Source organism: Anas acuta, chromosome 4, assembly GCF_963932015.1.
Source record: "Anas acuta chromosome 4, bAnaAcu1.1, whole genome shotgun sequence".
Taxonomy (NCBI): domain Eukaryota; kingdom Metazoa; phylum Chordata; class Aves; order Anseriformes; family Anatidae; genus Anas; species Anas acuta.
Genome location: NC_088982.1, coordinates 51,273,618 through 51,298,654, shown reverse-complemented (window position 1 = coordinate 51,298,654; position 25,037 = coordinate 51,273,618). Strand labels below are relative to the sequence as shown.

The following is a 25,037-nucleotide window of genomic DNA, read 5'->3' as shown; positions in this document are numbered from 1 at the left end:
GACAAAAAAAGCTGAGCTAGAACACTTAAACAGAAATAGTACAGTCTTTCTGCATTTCTTGCAAATGACTTGTGGTGATGGAGCACTGGAACAGGCTGCCCAGGGAGGTTGTTAAGTCTCCTTCTCTGGAGATATTTAAGGCCCGTCTGGACGCCTAACCTGGGCAACCTGCTCTAGGGAACCTGCTTTGGCAGGGGGGTTGGACCCAGTGATCTTTTGAAGTACCTTCCAACCCCTACAATTCTGTGATTCTGTAACTTTACTCTTCAGCTTTAAAACAATTAAATGATTACCTTTCAAGGCACACCTATCAAACTCAGGAACATTAGTTTTGATTTTGTGGAATAAATGGGGATAAAAATTTTTGGTCTTGCAAGAGAACAAGTAGCCAAGTTAGCACCATTCTGTAATTATGTTTATGAAATGCCTATTCCCAATACACATGAAACTAAGATTTACAGATAAACTAAATTTAAAAAATTGTAAAAAAAAAAATAAAAAATAAAAAAAGATCTACAGATAAACTGGATTCTAAAAAGGCTTCACTATTTTCCTAATTTCCATGTAATTTCCACTGACTGCCTTTTCTGACATCACCTGAGAAGTCCTTCCACTGGTGTTATTTTCGTGCCTTCAGATTATAGAGCTTATTCTCTAAGTAATTTTTAACTAAAAGTTGATTTCAAAATTTTGGTTTGCTAGCATAGACAGAAATTATATAGAATATCCTAAAAGAGTGCACAGAGATACTTTTGTACTCTACCTTTGCATTTGCATTGCTATATCGTGATTTCAACAACAAAACATTGAAAGTTAGTTTAATGTAACGAATAATAATGACACAATTTTGTATAAAGATTTTTAAGATGTTCAAACTCAGCAAACACTCAGGAAACCAATAAAAATATAAGTCAGAAGAATTTAATACATTATTTTTCTAAAGGAAATAAGTTAACTGGTAAAATACTCACACACTTGTAAAATTATGACTGCAATAGAATGCCCAAGTAGGACAATGCTACATAATGTGTTTTGCTAATTTCTTAGTCAACTCCATGCAATAGCTTGCATTACAAAGGTAATTCTACAGCTATCCATCAGAATATCATAAGTATTTTCATTTATTTTCCAAAACACGAGGTTCACGTTAAATATTCAAGAATCAAAAGTCCATTGCCAAAATGTCAGTGCACTACTCTCAAAAAGGTCCACATTCCAAACATGTGACATTCCCTACATCTCTACAAGTTTCTACATATATGCTGCTTCTAGTCTGTGCATTCTCTAAGATACTTGTCATTCTACATACAGTTGGAATAAGCGCTAATCCTATATGCAATTTGGAACAAAATTAACACTGATCTGACAAATCTTATAATACCTAAAATATCTTCACCCCTCCCCCCCCCCATATTGTTTCCTCCTAAGCACATGTAGAAGGGAAGGATCATTTCTTTTAGTTAGTGATCAAAAAATTTCAAAAGAGAAAGGAAAAAACAGCTTATAAAATTAATCTGCACTTGAAATATTTTAGTTGCTCAAGACCTCACAAAATGAAGCACTTCCCAAATGCCACGACTCTGTCAACTGGATTCAGTATTTGGGGGAAGGTGATGGCTGTCTTCTGACAGTTGGATCAAGACAGCATGATTCATTTTATAATAGATTGGCCTTTGTAAAATAATGACTTTCAGACACTGATTAAGGTGCAATTTAACTGCTTTCCTTTCCTTTCCTTTTAATTTAATTCATCTTATTCTGAATAGCCGTAAATTATATTACAAAAGATTCAACTCTGAACATGTTCCTATGACAGAATGAGGACCACGAACCTGTGTTTGCACATATGGCTTAGAGTACATAAAGGTACATTAAAATTATATTACTCAATGTAACCAAGTGTCCTTCAGTGCATCTGAAGATATAATTTGCTTCCATTTTCACATCATTTTAGATTGTCAGAATGAAGTAACTTTAGCCTAAGTACAACTAAAAGACTGGAGTTCAACAGTGGCAATAGGGTCAAAATTTGTTCCTAACATAACCCTGGATATTCTTGACAGTTATAGGTATCAGGCTCAGATTTTCTCCACTGATTTAAAGACAACTCAGCTGCAGCTATTACATACATCCCTTTGTTTGGAAACCAACACTTTTGCTACTTTTTTAATGGTATCACAACTGATTTCAACATGAAAAGTATTGTCAATATTTTTGCCCATTTCCTAAATGCGGTCATTATATACCTAGTAGTATTTAACACATTTTTGTTTTCACTTAGCTGTTTTCAGAAATAGGATGTTTGTGTTTGTTCTGACCCCTCAGTTCAAAAAATTATCAATCCTTGTGACATGCTGCAAATACAGACTGTTATGATTCTTTTTAGCTGACTTAAGAGGAAGAAAAATCATGTGAAAAAAATGAATAAACCACTTAAATTTGCTCTGAACTTAAGTATACCTGAACGCATGGCATCTTTTTGAATACTTTCATAATCATGCCAGTCCTTCCTTTTCAATCCATCAGTCCAGGTGAACAGCTGTCCATCTCCCAGCCCCAATGGAACTGTCTGCAAAAATAGCAAATAAACAAACAAAACAAAACAAAAAAACACAAATAAATATGCACATATGTATATTGTTTGCATTATTAGAGAACAACATTGATAATATGGCATTAGTGAGCAAAACATTCAGTCTATCCAGTGCAAATACTGAGCCCTGACTGTGGAAAATTAAGCTACTATTCCAAATACTGTGAGAAAACTATGAATTTATACGTTAACTAAGTTATTAATTTAAGTATGTCAAACACATCCGTAATGTTTCTATTAGCATCTTGCTATAGCTACTACGCAAGAAGTTTATGGATGTTAAATGGACCACTAAAACAACAGGCTGTCAAAAATGCCTCATTCTTCAACTCAGGAAGTACCTCGATTCATTTTTGGTTAAATTCTCATTTCTACAAGATTGGAGTTATAGCTACTCAACACCTCCCAACATTTCCCTTTAGCTTTGGAGTTTCCTGGAATAGCCAATGATGAGTTATTGCTGTTCATATAAGGCCAGGCTCACTGCCTTAGAGAGGCAGAATACAGAGACCCCCAAGGCACTTCCAAATCAATTGATCTGTATGTGTGGTAAGAGAAAAAAAAAAACAAACAACCCCTTTTCCCATCAGCCCCCCTCCCCCAAAACAAAACAAAACAAACAACTAGCAAAACAAAAAAGAAGCATTCATGCAACATGCAGCTTTTGCTTTCCAGACTCCAATTTCGCACATAAAGCTAAGAAGAGCTTTTATATTCTACCACAAATTAAATTTCCAGAGCTTTGAAATGTTTTTTTTTTCTCATTCTTTCTGCCAAATGGTAGTATTTTAACTAAAATAAAATAGAAAAGTACCATTAGAAGTACATTAGAAGTAAACAAAATTGAGATCGGTAAGAGGTATTACAAGGCTGTAGAAGGTTTCAAGTAACATTAGCCATTTTCCAAACGCTTAATTTAAGAAAAACGTGGTTTAAAAAGGTGTAGCAAATTCTGATAAACAAACAAGATGATTTACCGTATCTGTGCTGAAGAAAGAGAAGTGATTTGTTGCTGCTTACGAGTAACAGAGAAAATCTTATTCTGCTAATCCTAGGTTTGAACTGGCATACTGTGCAGAATGAAGGGCATATGTATAATGCATATTACAAATGCCGTTAAGCATGTTCAAAGGATGTGTGAAAACACACTTGAAAAGCAGTTCTGGGAAACAAGATTTGATCAGCCTTCTTCTGAGAAATATTTTGAAATCTCAACAAAAAAACTCAGGCATGTGTAAGAGTGATGCTCTGAATGTATGATGCTTCTTCATGTATGAAGCATGTGAACCAAACAAATGAGTTACTGAGGAACAACAACCTCATTATGTTAACATGACCTACTTTTTTATTTTTAATATTGAAGGTGGGTAGCCTACACTTCATATTACTGAAACACAATCCAGCCTGGGTTCACTCCTCTATTGCAACTTTTGCAGATGTACTCCAAGAAAACATTTTTCTTTTAATGTCTTAACATACATCAGAGGTTCACACCTGGAAGAACTGAAGAACGAAAGATACATGTATTCTGATAAAAGTATTTCATCCAACCTTTCATGGCCTCAAAATGAACTCATTAATTTCAATAATTCTTGTGTTTAAATAATAATATTACCATTTGAACGTTATCAAGCAGCTTGTTTCTTAAAGTCAGAAACACAAGGTAGAACAGAGTTATACATGATTCTTGAGCCCAGCTTCCTAAATTAGCCACTTCAAAGCATATTAACTGGCTCTTTTAAAAGTGAGGCACAGACAGATTGACTTAAATTAAACTTCTGCCTCTTCTCAACACGGGCACAGCCAGTGTGAATCTCTTGGTTGTAAGAATTCAAGACTATCAGAACTATCAAAAGCATGATAAACTTCACTTTTGTGACAATTTATTCCTTTGCTGGTCCCTTTCCCTAAAAACAGTGATTTAAATAGCAAACTTGCAGCACTCTGAAAGGAAGCTGGATAGTACAGTTAGCAGCTGGTTTCCTGTTGCCTATTTGCATTTTGATGCAACACTCTTAAAAAATATTAATTACTTGTAGTTACTTTACCTGATAACATTTACAAGTCTAATGTACTACAGGGCCCTCTTGCAAACATAATATACTTAAGTAAATAAATTCACTAAAATTAATCTAGCAGAAGGATAAATATAAATCCAAATACTATGAAATACATAAATAGCAAGCTGAAGTCTTGCTGTGGCTCAAATTTTTGAAAAGCTACATTGCCCTAGAAGGAAACAAACCCCAAAGTACAGTGTTGGATACATCATAAGTATGTCGTAACAAACTTGTGTTTTGTTATACATGAACTAACTGCCTCCTGTAATGGCTAAGCCATGATTCCTTGATAACGTTGCTGCTTGCAAATACACAAAAGACGGAACAGCAGCACATCCCATGGTCAATCTCAAGGCGAGTTTTGAGTAGCTGAATACAAAGTCACTTCATAATATAGGATGTTGTGGTGGCTTTACTCAGGTGGGCAGCCAAGTTCAACCACAACCGCTCTCTCACTCTCCCTCCTCAAAGGGAAAGGGGAGAAAATACGATGCCAAGGGCTCAATGGGTTAAGATAAGGACAAGGAGATCACTCAACAATTATCGTGATGGGCAAAACAGACTCAGCATACGGAGATAGTAAGATTTATTGCCTATTACTAACAAATTACAGAAGTGAGAAACAAAGGAAATAAACCAAAAATGCCTTACTCCCATCCGCCCTCTTCCACCTCCTCCCCCTGGGCAATGCAGGGGAATGGGGGAATGAGGGCTGCCGTCAGTCCCTATCGTTTCATCTCTGCCACTCTTTCTTGGTCACTCTCTGCCCCTGCTCCATGTGGGGTCCCTCCCACAGGATGCTGTCCTTTCCGAACTGACCCTGCGGGGGCTTCCCACAGGAAGCAGCTCTTCAAGAACTGTTCCCACATAGATCCGTACCATGGGGTCCATCCCCCAGGAGCAAACTGCTCCAGCACGGACCCCCCATGGGTGGCAGCTCCCCCCAGACCCCCAAATCCTGCGTGGGCTTCTCTCCACAGGCTGCAGCTTCAGCCCGGGGCCTGATCGTGAAGGGGCTCTCCATGGGCCACAGCCTCCTCCAGGCCATATCCACCTGCTCCACCAGGGGCTCCTCCACAGGCTGCAGCATGGAAACCTGCTCCCCCATGGTACTCCACGGGCTGCAGGGGGACAGCCAGCTTCACCACGGTCCTCACCACAGGCCGCATGGGGAAGCTTCTAGATTCTTTTCACAGAAACCAACTCCCAGCTGCCAAAACATAAACCCACCACAGATGTGTTAACAGATCCTGATTATCTGAAATTTCACTGAACACATATTCTACCATAAACTGATAGGCTAAACTGAAGTAACATTAGCCACCCAGCATAAATATAAATGCTAAAATGAGCAATACCTTTTGTTGCCTTTCTTTAGGATTAATGCAGCCAGACTGATGATTAAAAATTCATGCTATCAAACACCTCCAGCATAAAATTGGAATTAGACATTTAAAGAAATAATCAAATAACATTATGTTCAAGCCCATATTTGAAAAATTTAACAAGGATTATTAATCTGTGGCTAAGCAAACTACTGAGCAACAGATCATGGGAGACAAGGTATGCTGGAAAACACATACTGGGTATTTGCATGTTCCCACTTCTCATATAGCTAAACAGGAACAACACGACAACACTGGTGTAAAATTTTAGTCTATACTTCTGGAACTGTGTGTACACCAAAAGGCAAGAACACTCTTTGGTATGCTTGAGGCACAAAGGCATGGTAGGACTGGAGAACTTTATGGTTCCTCCCCAGATATTCAGCAGGGCTTCTTTCCAGTGGAAACCAGAGTGTAAGAAAAGAGAAGGACCAGGCACCTACAAGCACTTCGCCCTAACACAGACGCAATGCAGTCGGAGTGCCTACCTGAGTCATGAGGCTTGAAGGTGCTCCTACACAACCAGATTTCCCATGGCCCTCCTGATCGGCTTTTGTTTTAGGTGTCCTTTCCTAAGGACATGTAATAGCCATGGTTAAGTTCAAGGTCTGACCAATGCAAACTGGATTCCTATATATTTAAAATACTTTTCTCTTTTGTGAATATACCAAATGAAATCAGCTGAAATTCCTTTGCTTCAAAAAATCAGGCCATATATTCATAGTAGTGCTCAAAAGCAAAAAGCACTCAATTTAGTCATATTAAATATCACTACTGCCTTCTTGGATTTAGTGACTAATTGCTTACTGGCTAGTGAAACAATTCTTAACCAGACAAACTTTTAGTTACACATATTCTTTAGTGCTATGTTATTATATGGAAATGAGAAACCAGCAGAGAAGACAAGCTGAAACATGTTTAGGGTTTTCCCCTCCAAAACGTTTCTGTAAGTTACTCACAAATAGTGCAATCGGTCTCTACAGCCCTTAGCCTCTTGAATTTAAGAACTGTTTTTTTATCATTGCAACACTATGAAAATAGTGAAAGTCACTCTGCATACAAAGAGCTGGATTGTGACTGGATGTCAAAAAAATCCTACAACAATTTATCATCCAACCATTTGTTACAACTAGTATGCAGCTGTGAGTTGCACATTTTTAAGTGTTTTGGACCAAGAGGGATTACCCACCTACAGCAACATTACATACAACATCTGCCTTACTATTTCATTTTTACATTAACCTCAAACCTTTGGGGATGGAAGACTGATAAAGTACTACATAGACTCAGAAGATCCTTCTCCTCTAGAGAAGATTCAACATCTGGTTCAATTACAGAGAATACGATGAGCCCAAAAAATATCACAATTATCAAAAAAATCTTGCTCACAGACTATTAGATTCCTCACAGGGAAAAAAAGCTTCTCTGCTGTGACATTTGAAAGCTCAAACTCAGAAACAAGTGCCTTCATTGAATAACTCATTTATTTTTAATTTCACTCTGCGGAGACAGACAATTAAAGGGGTTTCAGGCAAAGGAAGATGATATATCAGTGGAAATGCACCTTTCTAAAAAATACAAGAGATAATTACAGATTCACTTTGAGCCTGAGGATTTACTCACTAGCTTTAGGGTTATTTTGCTGAACACCAATATACAAGCAACTACTGCATTAACAAAACATCAGTAAAGCTGATCAGCATAACCATTTCCAATTGTTTAATGAATTTCAGGAAATAATCTTACACACAACATAGGCACTTGTTCCTGATCAGGAAAGAAGCACATGGGAAAGAAACGTGGCATAGAAGCACTGACATTTGACATTTTCAGGGATGTTTCAAGAGAAGATAAAGGGAACCACTGTCTGATTCACCTTCATTCTTGAAACAAAAGATTCTGTACAGTGTTTTTAAACAGTGTTGCATAAAAAAGACAAATCACTATTTTTTCCCTCTTCCTAATACAGATGCTGAGCCCTGACCAACTACTGTGATTGAACTAGACAAGAAAACAACAACAAAAAAAAACACAAAAAAAACAAAACACAACACAACCAACCAAAAAGAAAAACCAAAGAAAAACAAACAAAAAACAAACAAACAACAACAAAAAAAAAAAAACAGAAAACAAAACTAAAAAAAAAAAAAGAAAATTCATTGAGCAATGAAATCCTTTCACTTATCAGAATAAAGCTAAGGATCGTTTTTCAAAGTGGTGGTATCATTGGATATACCATCATATGTCTATTATAAATCAGCCCCAAAATCGCAAGGTGTCCATTTTCTAAATTTCAGTTCTGCTATCATTACAAGCATAAGAACACAAACATTCTCATGAAGTTTCCTTTCCAATAAGTGGAACAGTCAAGAAAACTACTTAGTCCTAAAGATTTCCCTTTTTTTCTTATACTAAATTTTAGCACAAGACTATTAAAGTGAAATGTTAGCAATGTAACAGCCAAAATTTGAAGTCAAAGGCTCTCCCACTTCCAAACAGAAGCAGCATCCACAATGGTGCAGTGTGGTTTCAGCTGAGGAAATTCAGGAGGAAAATCACAATACTATTTCCCCTAAGGAGGTGCTTGCTACAAAGCAGCCTAATCTAGCAAAAAAAAAAAAAAAATAATAATAATAAAATATCTAAACATCACACTATCCCATCTCTGCCTTTATGCTTAATCTCTGACCATTGCCTGGGTGGCTCTCCTTCCCTGCAACTCTTCAGCATTAGACTAACAAATAAAAAAGGTCTCACATCTGAACTGCCCATGTATAACTGAGATCTGTATAGAAGCACTATGCAGAGTGAATAGGGACAATACAGTCATTAAGCACCTACAAAGTTCCCATCACCATAAAATGAAAGTATTAAGTCTAGTGTTTTGGATCCACCGTGATCTTCTCTAAACATAACAGGAGCAGGCAACGCACAGCTTGAAAATACCCACTGATAGCTTCAAACCCACAGCTTACATGCTTCTCAGGGTCCTTCTCCAGGATTTTGTCCGTCTATGAGTGGTCAATTGCTGCAGCAGATACTGGGGCAGACTGCAGGTGGTGGGCAGCAGCTGTCCTTCCTGACAGAGCAACCAGCAATGTTCATGGACAGTTCCAGGTGGTCCTGAACTGCTGCTGGCCAGCCATTGCCTTCCAAAACTGCTGTCTGTGGGGGCAGTACTTCAGGGACACACCAGAGATGCCTGGGGAGAACTGGAAGAACATTCACTGTAGGAACCTCCCTCTACAGCACACACCTAAACACACACACAAAGCAAACAGCTGCCCTCAAGCTGGGTACACTCATTAGGCTGCAAGACACTAAAGATGATGTAAATGTTGTGCAGTAAAATGTAGACAACTAGTACTTGCTAACAAGAGAAGGTGGCAAAGGCTCTAACGCTCAGAATCTTTCAATGAGAAGAAAAAAATCAGAACAGATCCATGAATAAAAAAGACAATTCACTATTTTTCCCATTTTTAAGTAATTGAAAGGCACATAATTAGTGCCTTTTAATTACTTTTTTTTTTTTACTTTATTTTTAAGTAAACTTAAAACTTTTTTTTTTCACAAAATATGAAAATAAATCACCATCTAAATCCTTGACTTGACGCGATACAATATAGAGTTGAGGATATGATAAATTTCTTCATATGCTCAGATTTCCCGTGCCATTTATTTGTTATGCGACAGCAAATAAGTGTTCATTGCGCTGACATTTACATTAGTTGAAATAATTAGCCCAGCACATCAAAAAAAGGGCAGCACTTGATTTACTCTGCGACATCTGAATAACTCAAGGTTATTTCATTTCTGAAACACTTACATCAGACTTTCAGGTTCTAGAGTATCATGGACAAGCCAGTAACATCATGCCATAAATTCCAAATTGAAGTTGTTAATAAGGTTATTTAGAAAATGCCAAACTCCCCAAGCATTTCATTACTGAGAAATTTTATAGATGGGTATAAAATTTGTTATTGCTGCACTACAGTTATATTGATGAAGTCACAAACGTGCAGGAAAAAAAAAAAAAAAGCTATAACATGGGTTTTAAAAACATCGCAACTTCCTATTTATTGACCCAGTGGACAGATGCTTGAGCAATGGGTGTACGAGAACTCTGTAAGGATGCATTTGCCTACTGGAGAGTTTTGATTTATCATATCAAACTGTGCAAGACTGTAAATGCCTAATAACATACAGAGGGATGAGAAGACTAACAGCTTCTTTAGTGCTAATACAGTCTTGCATTCATCGTTCCTGCATGAAGAACTTGTGGTATGCACTGTCATTCAGGAAACAAAATTTTAAACGAATACATTTTAAAAGTTATCAGGAAAATGGTTCAGGAACTCCTATGTTGAATGCACCAGGTGACACCCCAAGGAAAATTCTAAGCTTTTCCACCCTGGTATATAGGAGGGTAGGCCCAACATGTATATGTCTATATCTATTTCCCTCATTTCTTTCAACATCTAACATTTCTAAAATATTCTTTATCACCTCAATATAAGGATTGGGGTAATTTCATCTATTCTGTCATACAAACAACAAATTACATAGTAGCATCTCTTATTATTATAAAAGAGAAACAACCAGGAAGTTGAAATTTTTCTTTCCTAACTGCTAAGAATTATTCAGGCAATGGAGGCAAAAGTATTCAAATCCCCCAAAGATTACAGCTGACTGGGACAGAAGAACACCAAGTTCCTGGGCACATCAGAGCATGTCTAACCAGATTTTTCTGTATTTCAGATACTGCCCTTTCATTTGGTACAACTATGAAAGGTCTGACTCCCCCAGTTACAAGTGTTTATACCTACTGATACTATGCCCCTGATCCTTGTCTTCCTAAAGCTAAACAGAGCCAGCTCTCAGCTTCTCCCTGTGAGACAGACACTCCATCTCTTTAGGAGAGGGATAAACGTATGGTCCATTCTGTGGGAAGGAGATAAAAAGCACCAAGTTCCACAGGAATTTGGACTCCTGTGTACCTGCTGAACCTGAACACCATGAATTGTGACCTACAAAGTCTAGCAGTGAACTCTGGCTTCCTAAATGACTACAGGACAGAAGGTAGGATCGGCACTGATGGGATAATAAAAAAGATTTATCAGAGAAAGCAACTCCCACGTCTTTCTGCCTGGTGATCTAGGCTGCTAACAGATTTGCTCAATAACTAAAACAACACCCAAACCAATCTTTTCTTAAAGTTTTATTTTCCACTTGTCTCAATTTCAACTTTGTGAAAAGAAACCAAACTAAAATAACACGAGCTCCTATGACAGCTCCAAATGAACTGAACCACACGTTGATAGTGTGCCAATTGACCAATTCATTTCCTTCTTGCACTTGCCAAAGTCAAGAAAGAGTGCTTTCCCACCACAACAGGGTAACCTTGCAGGAAAGTTTACATCTGTACTTTATTATTAATTTTCAGCAGCTTTAAAATCATACCTGAAGTTACTTTAATGCTGCTTGTTTTTAATGAGTGCCTCTTTTGGAATTTATTTTTACTTTGAAAAACATGAAAAGGGTTCAAAGATAGTCAGCAGGACTTTTGCCAATATGACTATTGCTTAAGTTTTGAAGTGAAGATTATTAAGACCCTTCCAATGAACAATGTCAAGGACAACTGTGAATAACTCCTGAATTAATTATATGATAGATATTAATTATTTTTAAACCTGTCATACAGTTACAAGAAATTTTAAGTATGTACTTTATATACACAAGCTTTCTCTTCTCCTTCAAACTAGTGAAAAAAATCAACAAATAAAACCCAATGTCCATGCCAAAGAATCAGGATGTTAATAATTTTGCTAACTCTTAAAACATCGTTTAAAAACAGGGGAGAGAGAAGGTGGGAGAGAGAGATATCTATTTACTGTTTAGGGACTGTTTAATTTTTTGACTACCTGCAGTTTTCAATATTGCAAAGATGAGTAATAAAGATATAGCTTATTGCTAATAGATTTTTCAGATAAGCATATTTTTCCTCATGTTTAGAATAACGTCTGTACATTTTCACTTTGGAAAGAATGTTGTTTTGTATTAGCCACTTCAGCAACTCAAGACACAAAGTGGTTTTGTAGGATTCAAGTGTCAGGTGTTTTAAGCACAAAATTGTTTCCCACTTTGAGGAATCCATTCATTGGTGATAGATAGCCAGATTTTCTTATGCTAACATACATCTAAAATCATTTACCTTTGAACTTCCTATAATAAAAGCTCATCCTCTATTATCCTTTAATACACATAAAGTACTGAAAACGTTTTAGAAACTGTACAGAATGAAGAAATTAAAGGAGAGTCAGTAGTCTTCAATGAGAAAACCTCAACTTTGTCATCTCATGCAACAGTATATCAGAAGCATTTTCTATTTTTTCCCTTTGGTGAACCTTGCACTTCTCAAAAATTTCATTTTATTCATGAATATAACTTTCTTCAAACCTCTGTGGTACAACTGATAATAACTTTGCAGCAAATCTGATACCTCTGACCCAGCAGACCCAGCAATATTAGAAAAAAATAGCTACCATTTATTACTTTTCTTTTTAAAATAACCCAAGCTGACCAATATTTTCAATAGAAATGGATTTTTGGCATATTCTGGTGTAATAAAATTGTTGTTATAGAAAGGTCAGATACAGAAACTTATTTTAGGCAAACTTGCTATCTTGCATGCTTTAGCAATAAAAAAAATAATATGTTACAAAAATTGAGTTTCTGTAGCAATGGAGAACATATTCAATTTTTTTTTTTTTTACCTACAATATAAGTGAAAACTTAATTTAGCCTCTCGAAGTATTTGTAAAAGCTAATAGCCTTCTACAAGTATATTCTTCAGTTGTTACAAAAGAAGAGTAATAGATTTTTTAATAAAGGCTTTCATGAGCTTTAAATTCTAATCTCTATAGATAAATTACCTTACTACAAAACAGCCACTCATACAGGTAAAATACAGTAACTTTTTACTTTACACAGCTGACTGAACATTTTACAAAAAAATAGACAGACAGGTAGATAAGTTTATGAAGTATTTTTGAAGTTCTTCCCTGATCCATACCACAAAATAATTCATATTCCAAGAGCATTGATTTGCAGCATACTAAAGGTTTTGGCAATGTCCATATGGAATCTGTGGTTTGTGTGGAGAAAGAAAACATTTCACTGTCTTGTTGAGTGTCAAATACAGCTCACCTGTTTACAAATACTCCAGATTATCTATTTTAGGAAGTGAACTTTTATGCAAAAAAAAAATAAGTTGCAGAAAATAACGTTGTTCCTATTAGGAGCTTCTTCCTTCCTGCACCAATCAGCTCAAGAATTTATTAAAATATACCCTATAAATGTGTCATTAATAACTTATTTTGGAATTTCCAATTTGGGTTATACCAGATTAAAGAAAACAAAACCTATTTTGATAAATAGAAGTAATGAACCTACATTGGAAACAAATTTTTATCTTGCATTTTAAAGAAGACCTTGAATGAAACTAATCAGCTCAAATGCCAACACCAATTCTTATCAGAAGGCTTCTGATACTCCACTGTATGTATCGTTACTCTCTCTCTCTCTCAAAGAAATCTTTCCTTTTGTCAGCATCGGACAGAAATTTCCCACTGTCTAAGAGATTTTCAGTCAAACTCCAAAGACTGCTGCAGAAGGGAAGCTGATTAAACATAACTGACAGGTATGCATTCTTGTTAAGCCTTCAGCCTTAAGAGAGTACGAAGCTGTCCTCTTCCAAGGTCTTTGGAAGCACAATTTTTGTGTGAAGTCAGTCCTGGTTTACTGAGGCTGATGGCAGTCTTACTACTTATGCCAGCATGATAAAATTTGGATCTAAAGCAAGTTTAGGTGGCTGTACACGTTCATGGTCAAACACATGGGATGTCTAAAATTCATAAATTTTTTAAAAAGATAAAAAAACAGTTCCTAAACTGACTTAGAGAAACTGTTTCACTTAACTTTGCCTATGTGAAACTGCATTTTATTCAGGCTGCACTATAACCCTTCCTCCTGGTTTTAATAAAGTGGATTTCATTTTTTTTTCCCACCTCATCATGCTTTCTGAATCTTACTTAATTCTGAGCTCATTCCATTCTCAATCTCATACACATTTCCACAATTACTTTCTTTTCTTTAAAATGTTTGCTGTTGTTGTTGTTTTTTTTTTTTTTCTGTTTTTTGTTTGTTTGTTTGTTTGTTTTTGTTTGCTTTTTTTTTTAAAACTCTGTAAAAATAAAGTAAATTGAGGAGGATTTGGTAGAGAAACACTGTTTAGCATACTCCTTTCACATGAGAAAAAGGTTTTAATCTCTTACTAGCTGAAGAATAACACCAGGATACCATGAATGCCTTTATATACTAGAAAAGATTTTGATCCTTTAACTAAATCCACTTAACTGCTGGAACAGGTTAATTAACACTGAAGAAGTTCTGAAGAATCTTATTATTAAGATATTATGACAGCTCCTGTTGCCTTTTTCTTCATTTTAAGGTGAGAATAACACCACATCACATATCCTTCCTTTCTTGAAATGCTCATTCCTCACATATGTGAAGACAAGTATCGTGAGCTCAAAAATGATAAACCCACAGAAAGGATATTTAACAACAGAATTTTATACAGTCACTAGTCTCAAGCTACTTCACATGCTTGGATTTCATTGATACTATTTTATTTTTTATTTTTTTTTAACAGGGAAACAGAAGTAAAAATGCCAGCATTTTAATCAACTTCTTGGGCTACTTGCTCAACACTCAACATTATTTGCTTTTTCTTAATAGTTCTTTTTGTCTTGTTTCACTTACAAACTGTTTTCAATTATTGTCTTTATTCATTTTAAATCGGTTATCCCATACATAATAAACTAGTAAAAGATACATAATTTGCGTTAATATGATAGCTATTTTATAAACAGAAGATGGTATAGTTTCAAGAGTTTTTAGGTGAAACCTCTACTTTTTTTTTTGTTTTAGAGTAGTAGGATCTAAAGAAGATAACTATTAGATTTCAAAAAATCAAGAAAACTGTATTGTACATATGTCACCTATGTACATATGTGAACAGAAAAAATGGGGAGAATAAGTTGCACTTATTCTTCCTCTCTAAATTCATTGGGAGGGGCAAATTCACACTTAAACTTAGAAGAAACTACTAAATGATATACACAGCCTTACACAGATATACTTGCTGTATGATCTTACAAAGGTCCATGCAAAATCATAATTAACATACATAAATAAAAACCAAGATATCTTGGGTCAAAATGTCATTCTCCACATTTGTAAAAATTGGGTTATCTCTAAGGAAAAGCAGACTGCCTGTTGTGTTGTTATGACTAATTACTATTATTATTATTATTATTATTATTATTATTATTATTGAAATGCCAATAGTACATTACTATAGCAGGTTTTAAGCCACACATGAAAGTGCAAAATTTGATGATCATTCACAGAATCATGAAAATATATCTGGATGCTCCTTTGAGACATAATCTACCTCAAATCAGGACCAGGTATACTTAAAACACTTCCTTGAAGTATCTAACTAATCTGCTATTGCAGACCTCCAGTACAGAGACTGCACAATCTCTCAAGGCAACATACTTCAATGCTTCATTATTCTTGCAATTAGAAAACTTCCCCTTTCATCTAACCTGCATTACTTGCCATAATTTAAGCCGTTTATTTCTTTGTTCTTTCCACCAGGGACAGGAATAACGTATCTCCTTTCCAGCAGCTACTTTTCATAGACATGAAAATTATTCTCTCCTCTTGACTAAATGCTCTTATTTTTTCAACTTCTCTTCATCTCTTGTTGCTGACCCCAGGAATATACAAACCTTTGAAGAAAACTGTATTATTTTGTTAGTAATTGGGTAAGACTAAGAATGGGAAGTACATACTGCTTATTAAAAAAAAAAAAAAAAAAAAGCAAATAAAAACATATCAATGCTAACTGGACAAAGAAGACAAGTACCTCAAGTACCTTGAGGCAATCAATTTCCTGAAAGCAAGAAAGACTAAGCTATAAATTGTAATATGCTTTTACCCTCTCTGACTGACAATAACATAGCTTAACATACCCATGTTATGCAGTTACATACTTTACATTTCCAACCCAATCTTACACTTCTTTTATGGAGCAGCAGTGAACTCTCTTTACTGAAAGTGGACAAATGACTGAAATGTTTATAAGTAATTAAGCCAATAAAGATAAAATTACATCACAGACCTGGAAAGATACTCAAGTTCAACAGGATTCATATACTTAAAATTACCAGAAAAAATTATTAGCAATGATGATCTAATAGGTCCTGTCCTTCTCCTTATGTGCCTGAAATAGCACTGTTTTTTTCCCTAGTCATGAGAACACACTTAAAGAATTCAGGTATGCACAGAAACTCTTCCTCAGGTGGGAGAATGGGAACAGGACTAGAAGGAGAGTACATTTATGAGAAATTAATGAACTATTTTCAATTCAAACAATGACCTCATTTTTTTTCCTCTGAACCAAAAAACTTTGAAATTGGACAAACAGATTATCTTCTCTGTCTAATGCCATTTAAGCTGACCTTTCCATTTTATGCCAATAGTTTTCAATTACAGAACCAATCAGTATATTTCACTAAAAGGAGTACTGTGATTAATTAAATCTAATTTTATCAACAGCCAGAATGTGAATAGCATATTAAAGTAAGGTGAAAGAACAGCTTTGATTGATACACTGAGTTTTAATTTGTAATTCCTTGTCTCCCACTCTTTTGGTGGGAATTTACGGTTACACATCATTGAACAGGGTAAGCTACTGTAACTCAAACATAACTTTAAAGATTTGACCTTCAGCTTTTCTATGACTTTTTTTTTTTTTTGCCTGCAGTATATAAACACCAAATTGATAGGTCTGGAGCTGTGTGCTATGTGAACAGTTCTTAAACATAAGATACTATTAAAAAAAAGAAACAAAAACAAAAAACAAACAAACAAACAAAAAAAGACAGATATTGAAAATAATTACCACAGTTCTTTTGAGAGAAGAAGCTATATTCTCCTTTGCTAAATGCTGCTTTTATAGATTTTGAAAAATTTCTCCCTGCCTCATGTCCAAAGCCAGGAATTTAAATGTGTTTACTTATTAATATAAACAGCCTAATTTTCATAGTACCCACAGTTCCTACTTAAGTTTGCACTTAATTTACATTTTCAAACTTAAGCACTTAAATTTGAAAATGTAAGTTTTAGTTACTGTATCGAAGGAATTTATACTTGAGGTCCTCCTGTGGTGTTGAGCAGATGAATACATGAAATGATTTTGATTCCACTCAGGCTGTGTAAGTTCTGCAAGAACTACCACAAACAAAGAAATGGTACTACACTTGCTATAGCCCTCACCTCTGAAAAAAGGTGCTGCAGCCTGGTTTTACAGACCGTTTCCATCACCCCCTCCTTTGAGGGCAGGCTTTCCAGTACACTCAAGACAACAGACCTTATTGCCCATCCCCTGCTGGGTCACAGCAGAGGTGCTGGTTAACCTGGCCCTTGCAGAGGTTTTCTCCCCAGTATGCTCACGTCTTCCTGCAGGCTGAATCTCACCAGGCCTCCTGGCTGAGAGCTTCAGTATGTCACCATTCTGCCTTTGCTAAGTCCCTGTGCATAAACATAAAACACTCTAATTCCCTTTGTGCTGCCTTGGCTGAACTCGGTATCCTTATGTTGCCCAACAGATCCAATATCCTGCTATGCTTCAGTGGCTCCAAGGCAAACTCCAGGGCTCCCTTAAAGGCCAATTCTCTCTACAACCAGGACAATTACTGCCATGTAGACACAGAGAAAAAATGATATTATCTCAGCTAGCACCATGAAGCAGCTATTCTTTAAAAACTGACTTTTTACCAGTGACTGTTACAATTATGGGGATTAATATTATTAGTCCCTTTTTTCTCTTAGCTGGATATTTCAATACACAAAAAAACTGAACTTTAAAATGTCTCAGGTCTGGAGAGGAGTCAAAAAGGAAACACATTAAATTGTCAGCTTAATATATATCGGAATACATGGAGACATTAAATTTCACTTTTCATCTATGAATATTAAACATTAATGAGGTCTCAGGTACAAAGACATTCAAGTGAAACATCAGAGAGCTATGACTTAGTTCTTAAATAGAGAAAGAAAGTTCACTAGGGAAGCTAATAAAGGTCACAACCACAGAAATACCATAAAACCAGAATATACAATAGAGGAAAAAGAGAGATTCAAGTAAACCTCATTTTAAAAGGACTATTGAGAAAGGCACACTTTCACAAGCAAAAATTTCATGTAAAACACAAAGAAATTGAAAATAATTAAGTACATAGTCCTAGTCACAGAAGTCTTCCTAACAGACTAATGTTCGAACTGAGGGCCCACACACATCTCTTGCATTGGGTGGACTGAACACAACTCGTAGATCTGACAAACATTAAAATGACAAATTCATAAGCACAAACAAAACCATAGTAATAGCTGTACCCTGATGATCCTTGTCTCTCATGTCTCCAATCCTGGAGACTTCAACACCGACAGCTATAGAAGCAGTAGTAATAAAAATATTAATAAAAAGAAAGAAAAAGAGACTCCTTTCCTCCATCACCCCTGAAGATTTGCAGGGAGTGAAAACCACCCTGGGAGAGATTCAACTTTTGGAGGCACAGAGTAGCACATTTGACATAAATACAGTGAGGCAAAATTAAATACTAGACATTACATAGATAAAAATCAAAACTGAAAGTTACAGATCTTCCTAACTTTACATATAAACTAGAATTGTGTATCCAGGCTATTTTTTAAGATGAAATTCTGTAAAACCTGGGTTACTAGCACATGACAGCTAGCACAGCATATTCATAATATATATCATCCACTTAAACGGTAAATTTTCATTTCTAAATGGTATATTATCTCTCTGGTATACCATGGCTTGGCACTCATACCATACAAAAATATATCAACAGCAAAGTGATTTGTAAGATATCTCAGAAATGTATTTAAAGATACAGAGTAAGGTTCTTTTATTGTATTACAGTATTTATCACCACATTTATATTAACAGTCACCACACCATGTTACTTTGGAAGAACGGTGTCAATATCTGTATCCTCAGAACTTGCATAGAGCCAAATGGAAGAAGCCCTTTACTTACATAAAGCTGATCAAGTCACCACAAACACTAAATGAAGCAAACCTCTGAGAGTCATTTTTGAGCAGCTGATATTAACAGAAAACAAAAGGATGTGTTTTTGTCATTAAATTGAACAACCATGCCTCTGCACTCATACAAACTGCAGATCTAACATAAAAACAAAACAAAACAAAATTTAATGGAATTTCAGAGTGCAAGCAAATTTTAATAAATGTTTTCGTGGACAGCTTTTCTGTAACAGTACCTAGAACAGTTGTAATTATGCTTTTGTGATAGTTTCATGACAGTGTCTAAGAGCTCTAGTTAAGAATCTGTGCTCAGTTGCAAAACCTAGTTTTACCTCAAGTATGTTTACAATCTAAGTCTAAACAAATGAGGAAAGAAATACAAGCAATGAAACAGTATCATTCATTCAGCATGGGAAATTATATTTTCACTGCACTAAGAACCTAACTAGCGCTAAATTCAAGACACAGTCGTAATAACAAAGGATTTTTCTTTTTTAATTAAGGAATTAGTTCATAGAAGCCTACCTTGCGCTCCTCCCAAGCACCTACACAAAAGTGAGATCAAGGTAGCTGAGTGCTACTGGCTGATGGAAGCTAATGTTTCAAAACCTAATGAAAGACTGGTGTAACCTCCAAAACACTTTGGAAGAGCAAAGAAAAATCAAGCAGAGAATACCTCATGTATTAGACTAGAGAGAACAGTAAGGCATAGTCAAAGCAGCAGCCCTCTCTTCCTCTGTCAAGTCCAGGGAGAAAGATACAACAGTAATTTACATGTTGATGCCTGAAAAAATATTCAGTTCTGTGGATGAATAGGAAAGGTTGCATCTCCCTGAAGACAGAGAGTGGGAAAAAAAAACAAAAAACAAAACACACCTAAGTTTCCAATTCATCCTCAAGAAAGACATCAGACATTATCCTTAAATCAGAAGCAACTCTTTAGCTCCCTATTTTTTTTTTCCTATGACTGATCCAGAAACTTTATAAGGTACAATTTTCTTTTTATGTACCCTTGTAATTAAGCAGGCCTGTCAGCTTTTACAGAGTCAACAAGACCCATGCACTGCTGCCCCCCAGTACTTCTTTATCTCCCTCAAACAGACACAGCACTGATGACACCGGTGGTGACACTGCAGTGTACTATCTTGTATACCATGTCACACTGCTCTTCCTGAAGAATAAGTGCATGATACTGCCAGGTCTGTAATTCAGTGGTTACCTGTATCAAGCCCATAGACTTCTGGAGTCAAGAAGTGCTACTGTATGTCCAAACCCTACAGAAAGTGTATCATTTGTGTGCTGCAACATCTCCCCCATGACAGGACCCAACTTGGAAAACCCCTCCATCAGGTCCTGGAATGCACACATATACCTGTCCTATGCACAACTTCTTTTTCTTCAGGTGTTCTGCATTCAGGAGCAGTTTAAGTCAGGAACTAGCTGACCTTTAAGGTCCCTTCCAACCCGAGCCATTCTACGAAATTCTGTGAAATATATGTTCAAGTATTCATCTACATCAGACAGTCTGTGTTCAGCATCATATGTAAATGCTTTATGTATATAAAAGTATCTACATATGCATACATCTATGTATATGAATAGTTTTTTTTAATGTTTCTGAACAGTTTCAGTTCAGCATACAATTATGAATTCTCAATATGAATGAGAATAGTTTTGCTTAAGCTGACCTGAAGAGGAACTTGGACCTTCAAGAGAAGTTATAACCAACAGTGGAAGAGCTCTTCCCATAGCAGAGGGGAAAAACCCTTCGCTCTTGCTAACAGGCTGTTCTGAGATGAAAAACACCATCATTTCATTTCAAATCCATATCTTTTATCAATATCTGTAGCAAGGGAAACTCAAAGCAATTCATCCAATAAGCAATTCAACTAAAGCTATCCATTCAACTCAAGCTTCATTCAATTTCTGTGGCAACTGGCTGTAACTTCTTTTTTCATCCATTAACATTTTCTACATCTCCTTAAAGGCTGAGATCATCCTTTGAATCAGCGCTTGATTAATCACCAGGTTTCTATAGCTAATGCTAGTGCTGAAAGGGAAGACTCACTGCAGAAAAATCTTTCTGAAAATTTTTCTTTCAATTCGTGTGCATACATTACCATAGGTTTTATATAATATATATCTTTTCATCAGTGAATATTTAAAAAGTGATTCTCAAAATAGATTTTATATATATATGTAATGCGAAGAATATTTTTCACAAATATTGAACACAAACTTTATAAAAATGCAGCTTAATAGCAAACAATAACATCCTGATCATTCTTTTATCACAGTTTTTTGAATGAATCAGTTTATTAAGAAGCTGTATCATACAGCATACCTTTATTAAAATCTTGCCAGGGCCCTGAGCTCTTCTGCTGTCTGGCTACAGGGGCACACGGCAAACATGGAGCCCACAGAACTGAGCATGTTCCTTTCCCACCAGTGGCCATGAGCGTGGTAGGGAGGCCACCACAGGGCCAGTCCTGGCCCTTGGGAACCATTTTGGGCTGCTGCATGGTCTGGCCTGAGCAACTGCTGCTGCCAAACTGAGCCTGTCTGTGGGCCCGGACCCACCCACAGGCTGCCTCCTTGTCCCCACAGCCCTGTCCAGCCCTGGTTCCCCTCGCTGGGCCTGATCCTAACCCCCACCTATGGGCCCATGTCACCAGGCTTGCCAGGAGCAACCTGACCACCCTGCTTGGCCCTTGCTGCTCCTTGGAACATTATGTACTGAAAACATTCTGCTGTTTCCCTAGGTAAAAAGTATTGAAAGCCAGTTTCAAGTGTCTTTAAAAAAAAAATAAATCTGTAACTGGCCAGAAAAATAGGGATATGGTATCTACAGAAATACAAATTAAGTGGGTCATCATATTATGTGAACTAATAACAATCATCAAATCTATTAATCGTTATACAATGTAAAGTAGTAACAGTATAAAGTCAGCTAAAAAGTCAACTACTGTAACCTCAGAACCATCACAACAGAACTCAGACATCAGCTTTGTGAACTGGAAACTAATGGAAGATCACAACTTAAATGTTTTCTCCAGAAAGTTGTTCTTGAGGCCTGAGAGTCATCCAAATGGTGATTTGGAATACTAAAGAAAAACTATACCCAGAAAAGACCATCTGCTCAAGTTACTTATTAAATGCAACCTCAGAAACATGCTAAGCCTGAGGTGAATTAAATCTGGGGAACAACAGATGGAGGTCAATTTTCTGTGACTTGTGGTGAACCTGAGCTTTCAGACTGCCTCTGGTGAAACCATGCAGTGAACTGGCTTCTGGACTCGCCACGAATCATTTACAAGAAAAAACATCACCCTACTAAGGCCATAATGCGTGCAATTAAATTAACGTACCTGAAAACAAATGCTATAAACACCAGTCTGTCTTTGTAGAAAATATGATGCTAAAGCCATGCAGTACACTATTTATGAAAAAGAAGAAAAAAGAAGGCCACGCATCACAGAATATACTTTCCATAACACATCTCAGTCATAAAAAAGGGAACATAAGTTAAAATAAAGCCAACAAGGGAAGGAATAACCATGAAGACAAATCGTTCACACTGCTGGTAGGTCAAATCAGTATTGAAAAAGCTGTCATCTATCAAAAAAGTTTAGATAACAGATTTATTGCTAAACAAGGCACAACACTGAAGCCCTGACAACTGATGTAATTTGTTGCTTTACAAATGGTAATACTCTGACAGGGTGGCATGCAGCCTATTAAGGGCGACAGGCTCTAGCTGTACTCATACATTTAATAGTGCCTGGGAGTAATTTGGGGCAATGCAACATAGCTCTTCAGCACTGTGACTGTTTACGGTGATCTCTGTCATGCTTTTACCTTGCCAGCTAGCCTGTGTGCACTTCAGCAATGATCATATTCTAAGGACCATCCCAAACAGATGTTTCTCATCGAGACATCCTGCTTTGGAGACTAGAAACTGCACAGTGTGGATGCAGGCCACCCCACAGTTGGCTTCCATTCATAGCAGAGTAAAGAGTTTGGGATATTACATACAAAAAAAGCACTGCTTGGACAAGAGCATTGATGCAGAACAGTCAAATACCGGTATTCTCATTGTGTATTCACTAACATCTACATTTTACAAACATAAAATATTAGTAAATTATTTCATATTGGCAAAATAAAATCAACTGACTTCATGACAAAAAAATGATAAATGTCTCATGTGCTTGTTTAGTAATGCTGAATCCTTGAAATGCCTGCTGAAAAGGCTGCAGGCATTACTGGTAGTGTATATTACACTGAGCAGCATGCACGTTTTTATTCCTGCAGTAAATTCACAAGGTTTTCATTATCATTTGCTACATTTCAATTCAGTAAATACAACAAAAGCATTAAGCTTGTAAAAAATAAATAAATCTGTTTTCTACTTAATATTCATGTTTTAGAATGATAGATTGATATTTGTGTGTACGCACCCACACGAAGGTTGTAACCTACATTGCAACTGCCTTGGAGAAGTGCGACCTATGTTTCAAGAAAGCATTTCTACTGTGAGTAGCTGTCACACGTAAGCTGCTGACAAGTTATTGGAATACCTATCACCTTCTTGTAGGGCTAACACAAATGCCATCAGCTGTGATTGTCATCTCAGTATAAACTTCACTCTTAAAAGAATGTTTCGCTAAAGAGCACAGCTGAAATGAAGCTGAGTAGTAGGTGACATAAGAATGGAAATAAACTATTTAATACATGAAGGTCTTGTGTATTTTGTCTCTCTCTCAGTTAGCCACCATTATGTCCCCCTCTTATACTGGGTATGTATGACAGACAAATTGCTCATGGGCATTGTGTTCCGGTGCTTATAGAACTGACGGCGGGGAAAAGCATTTTATGCAGTCTAACATCCTAAAATATGTAGTGCCATGAGGAATTGTATTAGCTCACATGAGAGAAACAACTCCAGTATGGCACAGAACCTTTGTAGGGAGAAGACCCTTGAGATGCCCATGTGAGCCAAACACCCCTTCCTACAGGATGAAAAGGTAGGAAGAAGCAAATATAGCCCAGACTACAGTCCCAGAGTATACTATCCTTAAACATGGTTTTCAGGAAGCAATATGGAGGTTGCACTGGAGCTTAATTCAGGCAATGTCATCAGAGAAGAAGTGTTCTCATATAACATTGTAAAGCACCTTAGAAAGTACCCATATTTTAATTGGATAGCACGAAAGTAGTGTTATCTTTAAAATTACTCTTTATTTGTGCTCTCCTGTAATACTGCCATCTAGAATTTTCGTCAGCTCTTTACTTTTTTTCACCTAGATACGGTTCTTGGGTAACAACACATTCTCAATAAATGCTAGGATGCTGTAGAAATCTGTTTATCCACCTACAGTTATTACTGAAGATAAGCACCATCAAAAAATAATAATAACCATCATTAAAAAAATCCTCTATGCATTAAAAGACAGTGATTCAAAAGAATGAGTATTTGCTTTTGAGAGAGACAGACGGACAGAGAAAGGTCATAATTATGCAAAGTATGCCTCATCCACAAATTTATTGCCTTTCCAGCTTGCAAACTGTCTGGAAGACCTAGGCAATTACCAATTACCACAGGCTTTGTCAGCTTACAGCTTACAAAGCTCCCTTTCCTGAGGATATCGTATGGTCCTTCCTGTATTGCCACCTGACAGACTGAATATTTTCTGGCAAATCAGTAGATATAAAGGTGTAGCATTTCTGTACAAGGTTAATCTATATATGCTATGTATTCATGACAAAAAAAAATAAGCTACTTCTATGTTC

The 25,037-nt window shown here is 36.4% G+C and overlaps 1 protein-coding gene across 2 annotated transcripts in view; it reads right to left on the bottom strand.

Annotated features, from left to right (window-relative positions):
* Positions 1-25,037, bottom strand: part of GALNTL6 (polypeptide N-acetylgalactosaminyltransferase like 6) — a 467,323-nt gene that overhangs the window by 295,311 nt on the left and 146,975 nt on the right. Inside the window, exons 2-3 of one of the 2 annotated variants that reach the window (XM_068681227.1) lie at positions 6,527-6,610; positions 2,461-2,569 (exon numbers count right to left, since the gene is read on the bottom strand). In XM_068681227.1, coding sequence (XP_068537328.1) covers positions 2,461-2,569; positions 6,527-6,610 — 193 coding nt within the window. The remainder of the gene's footprint in view (positions 1-2,460; positions 2,570-6,526; positions 6,611-25,037) is intronic. The other variant, XM_068681228.1, reaches the window with a different exon arrangement.